General features: G+C 43.5%; 3 protein-coding genes across 3 annotated transcripts; all 3 read left to right on the plus strand.

Moving 5' to 3' along the window:
- The first annotated feature begins 593 nt into the window (after positions 1–593).
- Positions 594–1,986, plus strand: LOC138212319 (mucosal pentraxin-like). The gene is made up of 3 exons (XM_069172643.1): positions 594–718; positions 879–972; positions 1,223–1,986. Exons 2-3 carry the CDS (start codon positions 909–911, stop codon positions 1,855–1,857), a joined length of 699 nt encoding a protein of 232 aa, XP_069028744.1. The 5' UTR covers positions 594–718; positions 879–908; the 3' UTR covers positions 1,858–1,986.
- Positions 1,987–6,359: 4,373 nt separating this feature from the next.
- LOC138212244 (protein NLRC3-like) lies at positions 6,360–14,840 on the plus strand. The gene is made up of 10 exons (XM_069172548.1): positions 6,360–6,448; positions 6,559–6,765; positions 6,996–7,109; positions 9,154–9,208; positions 9,353–9,578; positions 9,840–10,006; positions 10,127–11,640; positions 11,729–11,902; positions 13,299–13,345; positions 14,143–14,840. Exons 1-10 carry the CDS (start codon positions 6,360–6,362, stop codon positions 14,169–14,171), a joined length of 2,622 nt encoding a protein of 873 aa, XP_069028649.1. The 3' UTR covers positions 14,172–14,840.
- On the plus strand, positions 13,467–14,129 carry LOC138212326 (stonustoxin subunit beta-like; the record flags this gene model as incomplete). Its single annotated transcript, XM_069172653.1, has 1 exon — positions 13,467–14,129. A coding segment is annotated over one exon (507 nt), but the record flags the coding sequence as incomplete, so codon positions are not given.
- Positions 14,841–20,519: the final 5,679 nt, after the last annotated feature.

The raw sequence follows: 20,519 nt of genomic DNA on the forward strand, positions 1-20,519 counted from the left end.
AACAGCGACAGGGTTTCTTTGAAGCGACCAAAACCAGGATGTTTTTTTGACCGCTTGGTTTCTGGTTCCTTAACGTAAAGCACTTTGTGTTTTTATATGAGATGCAAACGGCCACGTTGAACCAATAAAACATGAACTTGTGAAGAAATTTCCCCTCGGGGATTAATAAAGTGTATAAAATCAAAATCAAAATCAAAATCAAACTTTGGACAACAAGCACATGCAGCACGGTAAATGTTTCGACCAATCAGAAGGCACGGCTGACTGGTCACCACCGGTCCGAATTTAAACGACAAAACATCGGAACTGCTTATAATCTTCATTTAATCAAATACAGCAAATGACCTTCAATCGTCTGTTGTATGAATGTCTCTAAAGAATAAAACCCGTGAGCCTGGATCAGTGAGATGCAGGAAGACGTCTTCTGGACACATCAACTGAAAACTGTCTGACTGGAACAAAATATGAAAACGATGCAGAATTAACGGCATTGAAAACGTTAGAAACCACAAAAACAGGGAAGTTCCCGACTTCCTGTTTCTCCAGAAAAACTGATGGTGAAACTCTCTCGGCTCACTGCAGCGATGATTCAGTCGGGTGTCAGCTGGAAGAAGGAGAGACGCGGAGGTATAAACGTGAGACTCTTCAGTTGTTCTGCAGGACGCTGGACGGACGAGAGGAGGAAGGTGGACACGGACCTCAGTGACATCACACACAGGTGAAGGACTCTGATCTCTGAATGTTGTGAGCTGACTCGAGGTCTGATGACGCTTAATGCAGGAAACTAACATCTTAAATCTGACTGTTTCAGTGGCTGTTGCACAGAAATGTCTTCATTTAATCTGTGTTTGACTTCTCTGCTTTTTAATTGACCACAGCGAGAGTTCATCTACATCTTCATCGTCACTATGGGGATGAAGTCGATGTTGTTCTTTGTCGTTCTGTGGACCGTTGGAGGCTGTGAAGTTGGAGGTGAGTCGCTGCTTCATGTTCAACGTGTCCTGAGGCAGATTTTAAATGTCTCTGTCCTTCGTCCCACGTAATGATACAGTTTCCCGCATTTTGATTGTCTTCTCTGGGGGGTAGAGTAGAAACTTCTGCAGCGACCTAGAAAAAGAAAAGCACCTCCGTTTCTGTTCATCCCAACTTCAAACATACTTTTCCGAGCTCTACATTGAACATCGGCGGTAAATCTCCACAGCTTTTCTTCTTGTGTTTTCAGATCTGTCAGGGAAGCAGTTCAGTTTTCCCAGTGACCCCCGGGGCGTGAACCAGCCCCACGTTGTCCTTCACACCAAAGTGGCCTCCATCTCCACCATGACCGTCTGCCTCCGCTTCTTCTCCCAGCTGAACCGGATGCAGGGACTCTTTTCTCTGGCGACCCGGAACCACGAGAACGCTCTGATGCTCAACAAGGACGGCGACGGATCGTACAAGGTCCACGTGGCCAGCGAGTCCTACGTCTACGAAAAACTGCCAACCAAGAAGTTCGACTGGAACTCGGTCTGCTGGACCTGGGACTCTGGCACCGGGCTGACCCAGCTCTGGTTGAACGGACTTCGTACCTCTCAGAAGCTGGTGGGACTGAACTACGTGGTGAGAGGAGACCTGAACATCGTCGTCGGTCAGGAGCAGGACGAGTTTGGTGGAGGCTTCAAAACCAACGACTCGTTTGAAGGAGACATCACCGACCTGCACATGTGGGACCACGTCGTGTCCTCGTGTGACATCCGGTCCTACATGAACCAAGGCTCCTTCACACCCGGGAACCTCCTCAGCTGGAGCCAGCTGAACTATGAAGTCGTCAGGAACGTCTTCATCCAGGACGCCGACTTCGAGGAACCAATCTGTCAGTGAAGTGGACTTCATGTGGAACGACACTGACGGCGTCACATTTAGAATATGAACGTCATGAATACATGATTTTAAACTGTTTCTGCTCTCAGCTGTAACAGACAATAAAAACTAATGTGCTAACCTACGTCGCAGAGCAATAGACTGTAATACTCTGAAATATGATGATTTATTTCTGTCTTCTGTGTCCTGTGGTTTTTTTTCTCTGCCAAACCTCAACTGAAAAATCAGAGACCTGAACAACAGTCAGACAACTCTTTGAACTGTGGTTTCAACTTCAAACATTTACATCATAAGAAATACTGACACAACTGAGGGCAAGTCTCAAGCATCTTAAGGAAAAAACATCGAGGTGAACTACACAGTTCAACAACACCTGCCCCTCCTCCACCCTTCCTCCGTCCCAGGTGTCACAGAAGACTTTATATGAAAGTGGACATGACTTTCTGGCTGCAAAAAATGAGGCTGATGTAGAAGTGCCTTAAACTGCAATACCACAGAGTGCCACTAGAGGTTGGCTACAAAAAGTGCGGTCTCTGTTCAACTTCTCTCGTGAAATTCTCAGTCAATAACATTTTTTAAAAAGTTGTCTGTATGAAATTTGCTAAATTCACTCTTCCAGATTATTGTTCTGGAGGTCCATCTGAAAATAATCCGTCATTAATTGCAAAATAAGCTTCAAAAAGCTGTGTTTTGGGGAGTCTTTCTGTTTCATTGACAGGCCTTTGGTGCAGTCAGGTTACAGCTATTGGTGGGTGGGATGTAGTATCGCCGGGTGTCCAATCAGATCAGTCAGATCCACCGTTGGCTCCTCCCCCAGCTCGCTCAAATATGTTCACTTCCTGCTCCAAACCGCTCCAAACTAGCAAAGATGGCGCCGGCCAAATTCCGAACTGGACGCTTCATAATGACCGTTCACAAACCAACTGGTGACGTCACTGCTGGTTGCTGTTTGGGTGTCCCCCAGGGCTTGGTGCTCAGTCCTCTTCTATTCATCCTCTAACGCTGTCCCTTCGTAACATCCTACATCGTCAGGGCCTCCACTTCCACTGCTACATCGGTGACATCCACCTCTACATCTCCTCTACATTCTTCACCGCTGCACCTCCCTCCACCCTGACCAACTGCCTCTGACATGATGTCATCAGTGCAAACCAGCTCCCTTGAACTAAACTGATAAGTCAGACACCACCATCGTCGGACTCATCACTCCCTCCACCCACCAGGGGTCCTCAGTCTCTCTCTCTCTATGCCCGGCCTCCTTCCTGCCACACCCACCTCACCTGCTGACAGCTCTCCAACCTGCAGCCACTCTGCAGTCAGCCCACCATGTGGACCGGCCCAGTCCAGTCTGCACATTCAACGACTTTGAGGCGACTTTCCTGTGAGTCTGTGAGGGTTTAGGGCTGTCCCGCTGTCAAATCATCAAGTACGTGAGGGCTCTAATGATGACTTTCTGTGAGTCTACATATCTGCAGACTCTCCTGAAGGACTCTCCCATGGTTTGCAGTGAAATTGTGAAGTGTAAAACGTGGTTGTCTGTTTGTCCAACCCACACAAAATGTAAACGAACCAAGCATGGATGGTGTAGAGAAAAAGTCTTAACAGAAGCTGGCTGCTCGCTGCTCTGTTTATTTATAGCACTTTTCAAAAAGATTGTTTGGTAACTTCAAACATAGGGACTGTGGCACTCTTTCTTGGCAGATCTACTCCCAGTCTGATATGACTCGGCCCAATCTCCACCTAAAGGCCTAAAAACCAAAACCATCGCGATCTGAACTAATGTCACATATGTGCTCAAGTGAATAAAAACATTGTTTAAGAAAAGTGTTTGAGATGAAAAGTCCATTTAAAGCAGAGACAACTGGAACCAGGACTGAAGACCAGATTTCAAGTCTCTGAAAGGAAGCCCAGGCTGCTTTCTGCCTCACAACAAACCAACATGTCCAACATACAGTCCTGTATGTGGTCCAAACTGCTGCTGCTTCCTCTCATGTCTCTGTGCTGATCTTTGGTTGGTTTGTCAGCTCCATCTAGTGGACAGACAGCAGAGCTGCATCATGTGATGTTGGATTTCTCTGCCACAGGTTCGACTGGTTCTGACGTCACTCTGATGCTTTAAGACTCGGACTCTGAAGTTATGAGGAAGTGACGGCGTCCTCAGATCAAACGCTCTCTGACACCAGGACTGACGAGGGGCAACGAGCAGCTCTCTTCTCCGAATCTTTCCTCCACACACGAAGGTGGAAAGTGTCTGGAAGTGGACCTGAAGTCGAGCAGGTGAGAATCCTCCAAGAGAAATCTGGACATGTCTGATGAACTCTGACCTCACCGTGTTGGATCACTGACTGGACCCTAGAAATGTTTCCTGATGTCGATCGGCGGTTTCAAAACGTCTCCTGGATGCTTGTAGGTTTAAATATTGTTTCAGAATTTCTCTGACTTAAAGAACATGACTTCAGACTGATTTCCATGGATTGTTGTTGGTGATTACCTGGTAAAGTGAACATCAGTCTGACTGTAATCTGATCTTAAGTCATCAGTGAAAACATTCAGAGAACGTCAGAACTGGTTGCACAGCTTTGATCAACTGTAAACAGAAGAACATTTATTTTAACCTTTTAATACCTGCAGTGTTCAACCAGCTGTCTTACAGCACTGAGACACTCGGTTTCACTCAACACCTGCATCACTAACATTTTGGGGAGGAAATGTTATTTTAACATTTTTATGGCGTTGTAGCAGCAGATTTTGGGGATATTAATAAATATTTTGTGGATGCACAAATTCCAGAATTATTGATATATTTTCAGGGTCAAATATGAAAACATATCAAATTCATTTGGTGTTCAACATTCTGGATTTGTGGAGGAACCTGGGGCGCTTTAACCAGTTTTAGACTCGTCCTGTTCAGGGCTCAAAGGTGTCTGTCAGTCCTGAGTTTTAGAGCCATGTTACAGACAGTGATGAGAACTAATGTCTCCTGTGTTGTGACTGTTGTTGTACGTACTGAGCAGGTTGTTGTGTTTGAGTGAAGCTGTGGGATCTGCTATGGATCAGTGGGAGGACAGAGGATGGAGTCTGTCCCTCTAAAACCACTGAACTTTTCCTTTTTCCTGGGGAGTTTCAGTTCTAGCACTAATTTTACTTGAATTACCTGAACAGGTGTTGCTGGAAGTTTCATTGTTGGACATGATGCTGGAAACAACGTTCAGCTATTTAACAGCTGCTTAAAAAAAAACTATTTCAGGGGTCAAATGAATAAAAAGGCTGCTAAAGAAAAGTGTTTGTGATGAAAAGTCCATTTTAAGCAGAGACACCTGGAACCAGGACTGAGGACCAGATTTCAGGTCCCTGGCAGGAAGCTCAGGCTGCTTTCTGCCTCATAACAAACCAACATGTCCAACATACAGTCCTGTATGTGGTCCAAACTGCTGCTGCTTCATGTCATGTCTCTGTGCTGATCTTTGGTTGGTTTGTCAGCTCCATCTAGTGGACAGACAGCAGAGCTGCATTATGTGATGTTTGATTTCTCTGCCACAGGTTAGACTGGTTCTGATGTCACTCTGATGCTTTTAGACTCGGACTCTGAAGTTATGAGGAAGTGACGGTGTCCTCAGATCAAACACTCTCAGACACCAGGACTGACGAGGGACAACGAGCAGCTTCTTCTCTCTGAATCTTTCCTCCACACACGAAGGTGGAAAGTGTCTGGAAGTGGACCTGAAGTCGAGCAGGTGAGAATCCTCCCAGTGAAATCTGTACATGTCTGATGAACTCTGACCTCACCATGTTGGATCACCGACTGGACCCTAGAAATGTTTCCTGATGTCGATCGGCTGTTTCAAAACGTCTCCTGGATGCTTGTAGGTTTAAATATTGTTTCAGAATTTCTCTGACTTAAAGAACATGACTTCAGACTGATTTCCATGGATTGTTGTTGGTGATTACCTGGTAAAGTGAACATCAGTCTGACTGTAATCTTATCTTAAGTCATCAGTGAAAACATTCAGAGAATGTCAGAACTGGTTGCACAGCTTTGATCAACTGTAAACAGAAGAACATTTATTTTAACCTTTTAATACCTGCAGTGTTCAACCAGCTGTCTTACAGCACTGAGACACTCGGTTTCACTCAACACCTCCATCACTAACATTTTGGGGATGAAAAGTTATTTTAACATTTTTATGACGTCGCAGTAGATTTAAGGATTTTAATGAATATCTTGTGGACGCACAAATTCCAGAATTAAAGATTTATTTTTTGGATCAAATTTGAAATCATATCAAATATATTTGGTGTTCAACGTTCTGTGTTTGTGGAGGAATCTGGGGAAACTTTAAACAGTTTTAGACTCGTCCTGTTCAGGGCTTAAAGGTGTCTGCCAGTCCTGAGTTTTAGAGCCATGTTACAGACAGTGATGAGAACTAATGTGTCTTGTGCTGTGAATGTTGTTGTACGTACTGAGCAGGTTGTTGTGTTTGTGTGAAGCTGTGGGCTCTCCTATGGATCAGTGGGAGAACAGAGAGGACGGAGTCCGTCCCTCTAAAACCACTCTGTGTGGGGAACATGAGAGCCGGACCGAAGCTCAGAGGTGAGACGACCGTCTCTAACTGTCCACGACTCTTCTCCACGTCACAGCTCAGCACTCACATCACTGCACCATCATTATTCTCACTCAGAGCTCTGTGTGTTCTGTTGAAGAACAAAGCAGCAGCTCAGACCTGCTGGACCTGAACCTGGTCCTGGATATGGACCTGAACCTGGACCTGGACCTGCACCTGAACCTGGACCTAGACATGGACCTGGACCTAGATCTGAGCCTGTTCCCGGCTGTGTGTCCATGAAGAGTGACCGGTCTATGGGAGGACTTATAGACTTCAAAGATGGACACCAGTCTGTTGAACAAAGGTAATAAAGTGAAATATTTGTTATTTGGTATCAAACCCTCCTGATCTCATCACCATCACATCAGCTCAGAGGATCAAAGGATGTCAGACTCTTTAGTTCATCAATGCCAGTTTGTTGGAACTGCAGGTTCATGGAAACACACTCGATGTATTCATATTTCTGTTAGCGTCCAACAAAACACACAATCTGCAGGGTTAAAACTGAAAGCTACACATCTCTGTTTCCATCAGGATCCTTCAGCAGGAACCAGATTCTCCTGAACCCAGCTGTTTGTCCATGAAGAGTGACGGGTCTATGATGGAACCTATTACCTTCAAAGATGGACACCAGTCTGTTGAACAAAGGTAACAATGTGAAAAAAAATGAAGCTTTCTAACTGGACCTGTATTCAGGCAGCTGCTTGTTAACCCTCCTGTTATGTTCGTTTCTTAGGTACAGCAATGATGTTCCCGGGTCAACGTGACCCGGTGCATGTTTAATCATCCAAAAGTTGTCAGAAACCAAAAAAAATCCAATAAATATAGTTTGTACCTCATCACCAACACCATTATGAACAATTCAATCAGTTTTTAGTGGAATGGAGTTATTCACCCCTCCATAGATCATAGTTCAATGAGGATAACTCACTCATTTTCATGAAAAATACATGTTCAAACTATTTTTTAGGTACACTGGAAAAACCTAGATATAAATTGCATTAGTCTGCCATAACATGTATTTTTTCCTCAATTTTATTTGAATTTTGAAACTTTCTTTTTTTTCATGGGGTGATGGAGATACATAGAGATGACACATCTCTGCTGTTCAGGGTGATATTGACCCGCTCACTCAAAATCAAGCCAAATGAGTCATAAGGATTGCATTTCATCCAGCTCCTTCCACTTCCCCCCCACAACATGAGACCCTTCTAGATTAGTCATTTCTACAATGACTTTCTGTATTGAGTTTTGAATGACCAGCTCAAAACCTGACTTGATGTCTGTGATACGAGTCACTGCCATCCTGGTTGGGCCTGGCTCTGTCTTTACAATGTTTTCGGCAGACAGTCTCAGCTCAGGTGTATCGGGTGAAGATGACCGCTGTATTTCACGATTTTTTGACTCGAATGTCTCGCTTGAAGGAACAGGTATATCACTTTCCGCATCTGATGGTTCATAATCAGTCCAATTATAATCTGAATTGACCTCAACATGGTCTTCATCTTCAGACACATCCTCCTCTATTTCACTGTCATTATCAAGGATTTGCTCCAGAGCCTCCAGGGCGGTCATCCTTTAGTTTCTGTTGCTCATGTTGTCCTACAGTAAGCTGCTGAGTTGTATCTGCAGAGTGTATAGTTGGTAGGACTCCGAAGACACCATTTTGTATGTTTCGGCCCTCTCCTGCTAAGTGTGGGTGGAGGTTTCCTGCAGGAAAAAAAAGGTTCACTTCAAAATAGTATCTGTATTTCTAACACAGGTGGTAGTTAGAAAGAGAGTGTGTGAGATTGGGATGAAATAGGGTGTGTGTATGTGTGTGTGTGTGTGTGTGTGTGTGTGTGCGTGTGTGTGAGAGAGAGAGAGAGAGAGAGAGAAATGGGGTGAAACATGGTGGGCGGAAGTAAGAAAGACTGTCTCACATTTTCAAAGAAAGAAATGTTCTAAACTAGACACTTTCACTGCCGGGTCAAATTGACCGGAATATCATCTCTGTAATATAAACCTGCAGGGAGGGGTTTCAAATACATGATACTATTTAAAAAAAAAAAAAAAAAAAAAACAACTTAAATTGATTACGCTAATTAAGGCAAGCAGTAGAAGTTTGATACAGAAAAAGTACTTTAAAATATTTTTTCTATATTTTCAAAATTCGAAATGGGACAATTTGACGCGTAACATAACCGGAGGGTTGAGCTGATTGAACCGGCTCTCTCTACATTTCAGAATTGATTTCAAGATTTTATTTCTCATTTTTAAAGCACATTAACACTTGACATTTCATCCTGAGTTGTAACTATTAAGTATCTGATCTAAATCACACTTTCTGAGAGTCTGAAGAGTCGATGACGTTCCAATAACTAAACTCCAGACATCACCATTATTGACAGGCCGAGCTTTGAGTGAGTTTTTTTTTTAATCATAAAGCAGCAACAGAGAATCTCCTGCACATCACCTGCAGGGTTTAAACCCACTGAATCCAAAGGTTGATAAAAGTCTGATGATCTCTGATGTAAGAAGCAGAAATACTGGCGTCTGACTGGATTCGTGATTTAAAATGGATGTTTTGTCTTCCTGTTCAGCTTCTGTCAGGTGTTGGTTGTCTTGGTAACTAAAAACATGAAGTCTCTTTACTTTATGTTTCTGGATTAATTCTGACCAAACGTCTTCTGTTTTGATGTTGACTTTACAGAGTTGATCAGCAGGACTCAGACGTTCCTGAAACAAACCTGGACTCCATATTTCTGGTGTGTAAACACACAAACTAAAGAGTGAATTACCAAAACTCACATTCTCCCTGCTGCACTCTGTAGACCAGCAGGATTTCAGTCCATATTTAAAATGATCTGATACGTTCTGTGTGTTAAAGTTGATATATTTCTCTGTTTCAGCTGCTGGAGGAGAACATGATCAGTTTTGTGAAGAAAGAGCTGAAGAAGATGCAGAAAATTCTGAGTCCAGATTACCCACAATACTTAGAGAGTCAGAGTGAGGATGACGAGGTGTTGGAGGGTGAGGATGAAGAGCAGAGGAGGAGCAGAGAGTCATTTCTGAAGATCACACTGCACTTCCTGAGGAGACTGAAGCAGGAGGAGCTGGCTGACCGTCTGCAGAGCAGTAAGAGGATTTTAACAGCTGGAACATGATGGAAAGAGGAAACATGGGAGAAACTTAGATTTACAAACTCTGCTATTAATATGATGCAAACATCTTCATCACATCTGTGAATTCTTCTGGACTGAAAACAGTCAGAAACTGTTTGTCCACAACTGACGTGAATAGTTGATTTCATGGAGACACAAAATATTTAAAATGTTAAAAAGTTTATCTTCAGGTTTACTGAGACATTCACTTGTTGTTTGTTTGTTTGTTTTTTAGAAAGTAATATTGCAGTGTGTCGACAACTCAAGTCAAACCTGAAGAAGAAGTTCCAGAGTGTGTTTGAGGGGATTTCTAAAGCAGGAAACCGAACCCTTCTGAATGAGATGTACACAGAGCTGTACATCACAGAGGGAGGGACTGCAGAGGTCAATGATGAACATGAGGTCAGACAGATTGAAACAACATCCAGGAAACCAGTCAGACCAGAAACAACCATCAGACAAGAAGACATCTTTAAAGGCTCACCTGGAAGACATGAACCAATCAGAACAGTGCTGACAAAGGGAGTGGCTGGCATCGGGAAGACAGTGTTAACACAGAAGTTCACTCTGGACTGGGCTGAAGACAAAACCAACCAGAACATCCAGTTCATGTTTCCGTTCACTTTCAGAGAGCTGAATGTGCTGAAAGAGAGAAAGTTCAGTTTGGTGGAACTGGTTCATCTCTTCTTCACTGAAACCAAAGCAGCAGGAATCTGCAGCTTTGAACACTTCCAGGTTGTGTTCATCTTTGATGGTCTGGATGAGTGTCGACTTCCTCTGGACTTCCACAACAATGAGATCCTGACTGATGTTACAGAGTCCACATCAGTGGATGTGCTGCTGACCAACCTCATCAGGGGGAAACTGCTTCCCTCCGCTCGCCTCTGGATAACCACACGACCTGCAGCGGCCAATCAGATCCCTGCCGAGTGTGTCGGCATGGTGACAGAGGTCAGAGGGTTCACTGACCCGCAGAAGGAGGAATACTTCAGGAGGAGGTTCGGAGATGAGGAGAAGGCCAGAAGCATCATCTCCCACATCAGGACATCCAGAAGCCTCCACATCATGTGCCACATCCCGGTCTTCTGCTGGATCACTGCTACAGTTCTGGAGGACGTGTTGAAAAGCAGAGATGGAGGAGAGCTGCCCAAGACCCTGACGGAGATGTTCATCCACTTCTTGGTGGTTCAGGCCAAAGTGAAGCAGGTCAAGTATGATGGAGGAGCTGAGACAGATCCACACTGGAATAAAAAGAGCAGGAAGATGATGGAGTCTCTGGGAAAACTGGCTTTTGATCAGCTGCAGAAAGGAAACCTGATCTTCTATGAATCTGACCTGACAGAGTGTGGCATCGATATCAGAGCAGCCTCAGTGTACTCAGGAGTGTTCACCCAGATCTTTAAAGAGGAGAGCGGGCTGTACCAGGACAAGGTGTTCTGCTTCGTCCATCTGAGCGTTCAGGAGTTTCTGGCTGCTCTTCACGTCCATCTGACCTTCATCAACTCTGCTGTCAACCTGCTGAAGGAACAACAAACAACATCTTGTTTTTCTAACGTCTTCAGACGCAAAACAAAACTAATCCATCTCCACCAGACTGCTGTGGACGAAGCTTTAAGAAGTCCAAATGGACACTTGGACTTGTTCCTCCGCTTCCTTCTGGGTCTTTCACTGCAGACCAATCAGACTCTCCTACGAGGCCTGCTGACACAGACAGGAAGTAGCTCACAGACCAATCATGAAACAGTCCAGTACATCAAGAAGAAGATCAGTGAGAATCTGTCTGCAGAGAGAAGCATCAATCTGTTCCACTGTCTGAATGAACTGAATGATCATTCTCTAGTGGAGGAGATCCAACAGTCCCTGAGATCAGGACGTCTCTCAAAAGCCGAACTTTCTCCTGCTCAGTGGTCAGCTCTGGTCTTCATCTTACTGTCATCAGAAGAACATCTGGACGTGTTTGACCTGAAGAAATACTCTGCTTCAGAGGAGGCTCTTCTGAGGCTGCTGCCAGTGGTCAAAGCCTCCAACAAAGCTCTGTACGAGGATTTAGCAACCATTTCAAACATGTTTCATTTTGTAAATGACAAATAAAACAGTTTGTGTTCATTGTTCATTCTTCACCAGGTTAACTGACTGTAACCTGTCAGAGAGAAGCTGTGAAGCTCTGTCGTCAGTTCTCAGCTCCCAGTCCTCCTGTCTGAGAGAGCTGGACCTGAGTAACAATGACCTACAGGATTCAGGAGTGAAGCTGCTGTCTGCCGGTCTGGAGAGTCCTCACTGTAAACTGGAGACTCTCAGGTCAGGAAACATCTGGTTGTTGAACAGTTAAATTATCTTTAAGTTCATGTTGGTGCAGAAGTTTTACATCTGTAGAATTTTGCTTCTTGTTTCTGGAGTTGATGATATTTTTCTGACTCCAGTCTGACAGGTTGTCTGATCTCAGAGGAAGGCTGTGCTTCTCTGGCCTCAGCTCTGAGCTCCAACCCATCCCATCTGAGAGAGCTGGACCTGAGCTACAATCATCCAGGAGACTCAGGAGTGAAGCTGCTGTCTGCTGGTGTGGAGGATCCTCACTGGAGACTGGAGACTCTCAGGTATGGACAGACAACCAGAGCTCACACAGTGCAGGTTTTTCTCATTGATTTGACTTCATGTGATGTTGCTCAGGTCCATCATCATGAAGGATGACTTGTTTCTCTTGTTTCTGTTCAGAGGAGTGAGGAGGTCTGAGTTAGGAAACGTGTGGATCCTCAGAAGTCTTTTATCAAATGGAAACAGCTGTTCGTTAGAAACATTGTGAAGTTGGTGTCAAATCCTTCTCATCTTGAACCATGTTATCAGCCTGGCTGTAGGGACGACAGTGTTCATCAGTCGATCACCACTTTGGTCCAAACTGATTCATCTCAACAACTAATAAACATAACGAGATGGACTTCTTTACAGACATTTATGGTCTCGGGAGGATGAAACTAGTAGATTTGCACTTTTAGTTTTTACTGAAGTATCTCAACAACTATTTGATTGATGGATTACCATAAAAACATGCAGCAGATATCCAGAGTGCAGAGAGAATAAACTTTCATGATCTCAGTGATCCTCAGAAATTTTATTTTGCTCCATCAGCAGCTCAAATTTCAGAAGTTCAGGACTCAAAGGTCATCCACAGTTTTCACTCTTGAAATACATTCGTTTTTATATGAAGTTCTAAAATCAAGTCAGTTTTATTTGTCAGTCCAGAGTTACAACATTTCCTCCCAGAGCTTCAGTCTCGACAGCTGACTCCCTCCATCATTACACCTTCGATTCTGAACATGTAAAGTACACAAACCAACTGAATGTGGTGGTTGGACTGATCTGTAAACAGTCTGAAAACAGTTCAGCTCTTCACGTGAATGTTGGTCAGACTGTTCAGTTTAAGAGACAACATGCAGAGACCAATATTTCACATGTGGGAGGAAATCAATAAAACCAGAGCAGATCAGTGGAGACTGAGCTCTCTGATTATTTCTACATTACTTCTTCTTCAGGTGTTTTCCTCACAGACAGCAGTGAAACCATCAGAGAGACAGTTGACACTGATGAGTTTCAGCCTTTTTCTGTGTCTCACTGACAAACTGAGGAACTCTGCTTCATGTTGAACAGCAGTTAGGACTCCTGTTGGATAGAAAATCATTGTGACTGTTTCTTCCTCCAGGGTGGACCATGGTGGAGAGCAGAGGTTAAAACCTGGTCTGAGGAAGTGTAAGTTTGACTGATACACAAGAGAGATCTGACAAAATGTATCATCATTAAACTTTCTATGAATGAACAACAAATCAGTAAATAAAGAAAGAAAAAAGCCATCAGAATTGTCAGATGATAAACTGCAGCTGTGTCACTCAAACTGTCTGACAACAACATGAAGGTGGCACTGGTGAAAGAGAATCAGCCATATTCTGATCATCCAGAAAGATTTGACTGGTGTTCTCAGCTGCTGTGTAGAACTGGTCTGACTGGTCGCTGTTACTGGGAGGTCGAGTGGAGAGGAGGTGTTGTTATAGCAGTGAGTTACAGAGGAATCAGAAGGAGAGGAGAGCTTGATGACTGCTGGTTTGGAAAGAACGATCAGTCCTGGAGTCTGGACTGCTCTGATGGTGGTCGTTACTCTGTCTTTCACAATGACAGAGAAACATGCATATCCTCCTCCTCCTCCTCCTCCAACAGAGTGGCAGTGTATGTGGATTGTCCTGCTGGCACTCTGTCCTTCTACAGAATCTCCTCTGACACTCTGATCCACCTCCACACCTTCAACACCACATTCACTGAACCTCTGTATCCTGGATTTGGGTTCTCGTCATATGGTTCCTCAGTGTCTCTGTGTTCTCTGTAGGAGGAAGAGTCTGTGGAAGTGACAGCAGCTTTAAATGTTGATGGTGGATGAAGTTTCTGTTTGGTTCACCGTTGCATTACTGATTGTGATGTCAGAATATGTTTTGTGTCAGAAGTAGTGAAATGATGTCCTCACCTCTGAACTTTGACCTTCACTTCCATCTGGACAGGTGAAGGTCAAACTGAGCTCTTTGGCTGATAAACATCAGCAGATTCTGGATGCAGACGTCCTGCAGTCAGTCAGGACAGTGAAAAGAGGCTGGATTCTACAACAGGACAACGATCAGAGCAAAACCTCACAATCCACCATGAACTGCTTGAAGAAACACCAGCTCAGGCTGTTGGAGTGGCCCTCAGGGGCCCCTGACCTGAACATCACTGAACATCTGTGGGGAGATCTGAAACCTGCTGCAAGACGGCCTGAAAATGTCTCCGAACTCGAGGGGGACAAACTTTTACACCTCATAAATCCTGTTGAAATGTTTTCTGTCTTTCAGTTGATGAAATGAAACGTGACCGTACTTAGGTATTTGAAGAAAGGCTCATTTAATGTCTGTTTGCTGTAGAGGTTGTGTTTAAGATGTTGTTTGAACCAATTATGTCCAACCCTCTGTAATATCACTGAAAGGTTCAATTATTGTAAATAATTCACATTTCTATCAGCTGACAATCATTGTTGAACTTAACCTTTTTCTGCTGAATCTACAGTTTGTTTCCAGCTGAAAGAAGTTGTTCATGAAGGAAAACTAAAGTCTGTATCAAACAAATGCAGCTTTTAGAATTATTGACAATTTATCAGCTCCAAATATGTGAAATTAGAAGTTTATAAGAGCTTCTGTTGGTTTGTTATCAATAAAAGTAAAAAAAAGTCTACTTTTTAGTAGTTGATTTTTTTATATTTTAACCACTATTTAAAAAACATGACCGATCCCCAGTATTACCATCTTTACACTATTGTTTTACATGTGCTCATGTTTTCCAACTGACTTGTAAAAGACGCCGTGTGTCTGTGCAGGACAGTGATGAGATGTGAGGACAGATGGAGACAAGGTGGACACCACCGATCCTCAACATACCTGCCTGGAACATCCACGGTACTGTTGAGTCTCTCTGAAGCCTCACATCCCTGCTGGCTGACTGGGAAAGGAAAGGAAATGCTTTCAGAAGAAACACCAAACTATGCAGCTTATAACTATGCATACTCTGATGATAGAAACTTAAAACACGTTAAAGTTTCTTATCAAACACACATGATGCTAAATTCAATCTACGACAGAGAAATACACGTTAAATAAATGACTCTTTCACTCCAAGAATACTTTGAGTTCCAGAAAGAAGAAATTCATCTCTAAGATAATAATAATATCATTTTACGTGAATAATAAACTGTCGTAGAAATACGTTTTCTGTCATTCAAACAGTTTTGAGTGTGCTAATGTTATCTAGAAACCTACTTTTATTAAATAAGTGTATTAAAACTAGTCTAGTAAAGTAAGCAGCTTACTGGATAACAAGCCATCAGCAGCAGAGCAGTGACTGTCTGACATCAGGGCGGCTAACATGAGCTCAGGACAAATGATAGCTGGCTTAAACTGGAGTTCACCAATTCATGGTTAAACTAAAATAGCTTTAAGATAATAATTATTTTTAATAGCTGCATTTGACGTGACACAGAATTCACTTTACCTCAGAGGTGGTTGAATCTCCATCTTCTGTTTTTCAATTCCTCGATTTAACTTCTTGTTCTCTGCTCGACGAACATGAATCAGAGAATTCTTTGGGACCGACTGAAAATGAGCGCGCTCCGTCCGCAACACGTGACGTCATGACGTTCACCTACATAGAGGTCTGGAGCCAAAGAGAAACACCAGCAAACAAAATGCAAATACTGCGTTGAAGTCCTGCGTCGACAATTCATGACCCGCAGCAACACACATGCTAACCAAACATAGCTTCTATCTATCGATCGATCGATCGATCGATCGATCTATCGATCTATCTGTCTGTCTGTCTGTCTGATGGCTGTGTCCTTTTCATTTAAACTGTGCCATCTTAATAGGGGCTCTGCTTGACTCACACGTTAAACCGGTCCAAATCATAACGCTGCAGTCGCCGATTCAGTTGTTTCGTTTATTCTCACATTAATCAAAAAGTTTACAAAACATTCTCGTTGTAACGTGAGGTCAAAGACTGTACTGATGCCCCTTCCTCACGTTTCCTTCATGCTTGGTTGAAGAAGAACCAAAAACTCAGTCCCCCTTCTCCCCTATCACAGCTGCTAATCAGCTGACAACCAGCTGCTAATCAGCTGACAATCATCTTGTCAATCACAACTAATACATACTAATTAATTCAGCATATGCATTTCATCTGATTTCACAAGTCAAAAGAAAGATTTACATTATCTCAGTAAATAAGCAAATTCTAATATAATTTGTTATCAACACAAAATATGGCTCTAACATTCCAGCCCCTAATTGCTTAAAAAATAGCAATTACACAAATTAATAAATAGAGACAATATTCAAACCCACATAATCGTGTATTTCATTCCTTTTCAACATAAAGTGTCCACAGATGAAGTTCATCTTATAGTTCACGTATCAGGCTACTGTTACAAGTGTCTGTCCAGCTACTCTTCTGTTTCCAGGAGCAGACAGAGTTTGTTGACAAGTCTCTGTACAACACTTGTTTTAGTTTTAACGAGGACACTGCGGACTAGTCCTTTACTTCCAGGCAGGGTCTTTAGAATCCGTCCGAGAACCCAGGAGTTCCTGGGAGCTGAATCATCTGCAATAACAACAAGGTCTCCGGGTAGAAAGTTCCTTTTAACTCTGTTCCACTTATTTCACTGTTACATGATTGGAAGGTATTCTCGGACCCATCTTCTCCAGAAAAGATCAGCCAGATATTGTACCTGCCTCCATCTTCTTCTAGAGTACAGGTCCTCCTTCTTCAATAGTCCAGAAGGCATGACAGGGTTAGTTTTGAGTAGAAGCAGATGATTCGGTGTCAGTGTTTCCACATCATTCAAGTCATTTGTTATTGTTGTGATCGGTCTATCATTCATTATTGCTTCCACCTCACATAAGGCTGTTTGCAAGGCCTCATCATCCAGAACTTGTTCTCTTACCACAGAGCACAGAATTTTTTTGGAGTGACTTAATGAGTCTTTCCCATGCACCTCCATGGTGAGCACCTGATGCCGGGTTAAATATCCACTTTATTCCTTCTTGGAGTAGATTCCTTTGGATTTTATCATGATTTAGTTCCTTTAATGATCGTTCAAGCTCCTTTTGTGCACCAATAAAATGTGTACCTTGATCAGATCTGATGGTTTTTACAGTACCTCTACGACATAGAAATATGCGTGTTGCATTAATGCAGGAGTTAGTGTCCAGGCTACTAGCCACCTCAAGATGGATTGCACAGCTAGTAAGGCAAGTGAAGATTACACCCCACCGTTTCACATCGGTCCGACCTCGCCTTATTTCAAAAGGTCCAAAATAATCCATGCCAACTGAAGTGAAAGGCGGCAAATCTGACATCACACGGTCCTGTGGGAGATCTGCCATCTTTTGCTCTCCTACTTTAGACTGCATTCGTCTACAGAAAACACAGTTTCTGATGATCTTTTGTGCTGAAGAGTTTGCAGAGGACATCCAGTACTTTTTTCCTAGTTTTGAGAGCATATGATTTCTTCCAGAATGACCAATTTGGGTGTGAATGTGTCTTAGAATGACTTCTGATACGAGGGATCTTTTGGGTAAGATTATGGGATTTTTTAACACTTACTGGCATAGCTGATCTGTTGATCCTTCCCCCCACTCTCAGGATATCTTGATCAAGGATTGGATCCATCTTTAATATAGGGCTGTCTTTTCGGCAATGTTCTCCTCTTTCAAGGAGGGTAATGTCCTGTGTAAAGTGTTGCTGTTGTTCAAATGCAAGTATAGCCCTTTCTGCATTTTCCATATCTTCCACCGTCAGATCTGTACTGAATGTCACTTTTAGGTTCATAGCGCGTTCCTTCAGTGATTTATCATCACTGGGCAGCAATCCAGAATTTGTCACCGTTTTTCTTTGCGTGATCTCCAAGAGCAAGCTTTTCAACTTCAGTATCCATGCTACAGCTTTTTTCAGGCTGTTCCAATATGAGTAGTACTCAATCAGTTTACTAGTGGGACTTTTTTCCTCCACCTTCACTGTGTTCACAATCACATCCCTTTTCACTTCAGGATCATCTGGAGAGAGAGAACTTTGCAACTTTATGCCTGGGTTCTTTGGCCACTGTGATTCCTCCTTTTGCAGAAATTCTGGTCCTTGTAGCCATCTCTTAGACTTCTTACGCTTGTGATACACCCCATGGTGGGGTATGGACCACACCCTGCCATCCTTTGGATGAAGGTCCTTTGATGGCACCTTCTCTGCGTAGCCTTTGGCCATTACATCTTTCATGAAAGCCTTGTACCCTTCTGCATAAGGAGCATCTCTCTTGAATTTCCTGACAAGGTAATGTGCTCACTGTTCCGCTATATGATAGTTGTTGGGCCTGATGACGTCTCTATTACGAAGTGGTAAAGGTAAGTAATAGTGATTATCTTTCAGTGTAACTGCACTTGATACCAGCTGCATGAATTTGCAGTCTTCTACTGACATTTGAGGTTGTCCCTCATACTCTCTCTGGGAAATCGTGGAGGTACTGGTTTACAAGAAGGTTTTCTAGTTGTTTAATTGATATGCGGTTTACTGATGTCTACCTACCTACCTGCCTACCTGCCTACCTATCTATCTATTGTTCCAGTGATGATCTCAACAGTTTCTCCAGTTCTCAGAAACGTTGGTTAAACGGTTGTTGAAGCTAAAAGACGCGATATTAAACCATCTTTTCCTCCATATTGAGTTATTTCACGGTTCTGTCCTCCGTTTGTTGTAGAAAACGGTAAATCCCGGGACGTCCTCTTTCTTCCACTCACACAACGGAACAGGAACTGGAGCGCGCGCACGCGCACAGAGTTGTCGGTTGGTCCCGCGGTGACCTCTGACCCCGCCCGCATCAGGCGGACTTTAGAGGACCGCGGCGGTGATTTCTCTGCTTCCGGTGACTCTGTGCCGTCGTTACGGTGAAACCTTCATCCGGACTTCGTCCAGGTTCCTGCGAGTTTCCACCGGGGAGCCGCGGAGCGTCCTGCCGCCCTCCTCCACCACGGTGAGGGTCCATGTGAGCCGCTGCCCGCTGCTCTCCGACACGTTAGCTCTTAATCCGACATGAAGGATGACGCTGTCAGTCGGAGATCATCGATGAACCGTTCAAACATCACGTTAGTAAACTGGTGAAAGTTTCTAGTGAAGTTTGAAGTGATGGTGAAACATCAGTCCCGATGTGTTCCTCTCGCTGCCGAACTTCGTCTGAAAAACGGGGATTTTCTAACTTCTTCCTTCGTCGGTAAAACACAGTTTAATTTAATTTGACCGAAACACCATCTGAATCTGTCCTGACCTCAACTGTCACTCGGCGTGTGTTCAGTCCGTCACATGTTCTGATTTAAAGCAGAAAATAGGTTTTTCTGGCTGCTTTTAACGAACTGAATCCACCTGCCGCGGACCTCAGTGTCCGTGGAACAGCTGATATAAAACTAAAGTTTGATAGACATTAAAGTTGTTCTGATGAATCTTTACTGCGCCGAGTTCACCAGAACACTCGGTATATTTTAACAGTATTTAAAGATCTCCAGTTTTCTACGTGATTTTGCTGAAATGCAAAGAGACTTTAAATTCGCTGAGTTTTAAAGGGAGTCTGGTGTGGTTGAACTGGGCTCGGTGCCAGTCCTGTGGTGGAGATAAACCACACTTTCCAATGCTTCCAGGCACACATTGAATACTATTTAACAGAACAGTTCAGATCTGCTCCCCTCATGTCAATCAATCAATCAATCAATCAATCATTCAATCAGTCCAGAAGTCAACATGAATGATCAATAATATTTGCTCCATTTTGTTTTTGTTCAGATTCAAAAGAGATTTCTGTGAAATCTCCCACAAAACATGAAATGAGCTTCAGTGACTTTAAGAGTGACTTCAGATCACATCTGCTTCTTGTTCCAGATGTTTCCCCCGATGGGTCCGTTGGCATCATCAGTAAACATCTGAACTGAAAGTATTCATGAGTTTAAACCCTGAAAGGATTCATCATGTGTTTGATTTTAAAATGTGTTTTGATGTTGGAGGGGATTTTGTATGTTAGAGGTGATTGATCTTCAGTGTTTATGGACAGATACATGTTTGAAACGTGCAGAAGGAAGTTAAATACTGCAGGTACCTGAGTAAATCCTCACGTTTACACAGATGTTTCAGGTGTTCTGGATGAACGTTTGGGATGAACCAGGTGGCAACCAACAGTGACGTCGCCCGTTGGTTTGTGAACGGCCGTGATGAAGCTTCGAGTTTGGATTCTTGACGTCGCCATCTTCCAAGTTCGAAGAAGTTTGGAGCAGGAAGCGACCATATTTGGACGAGCTGGGGGAGGAGTGAGCGGTGGATCTGACAG

The sequence above is a fragment of the Embiotoca jacksoni genome, unplaced genomic scaffold (genome assembly GCF_022577435.1).
Source record: "Embiotoca jacksoni isolate LCO1_2020_lvr unplaced genomic scaffold, fEmbJac1.0.p SCAF_54, whole genome shotgun sequence".
NCBI lineage: Eukaryota > Metazoa > Chordata > Actinopteri > Embiotocidae > Embiotoca > Embiotoca jacksoni.

Excerpts from the sequence above, each read along its gene's own strand:
- LOC138212319 (XM_069172643.1), top strand. The coding sequence starts at position 909 with ATGGGGATGAAGTCGATGTTGTTCTTTGTCGTTCTGTGGACCGTTGGA. Across the intron at positions 973-1,222 it reads TGGAGGCTGTGAAGTTGGAG|ATCTGTCAGGGAAGCAGTTC; the intron begins GTGAGTCGCTGC and ends TTGTGTTTTCAG.
- LOC138212244 (XM_069172548.1), top strand. The coding sequence starts at position 6,360 with ATGGATCAGTGGGAGAACAGAGAGGACGGAGTCCGTCCCTCTAAAACC. Across the intron at positions 7,110-9,153 it reads CACCAGTCTGTTGAACAAAG|AGTTGATCAGCAGGACTCAG; the intron begins GTAACAATGTGA and ends TTGACTTTACAG. Across the intron at positions 11,903-13,298 it reads TGTAAACTGGAGACTCTCAG|GGTGGACCATGGTGGAGAGC; the intron begins GTCAGGAAACAT and ends TTCTTCCTCCAG.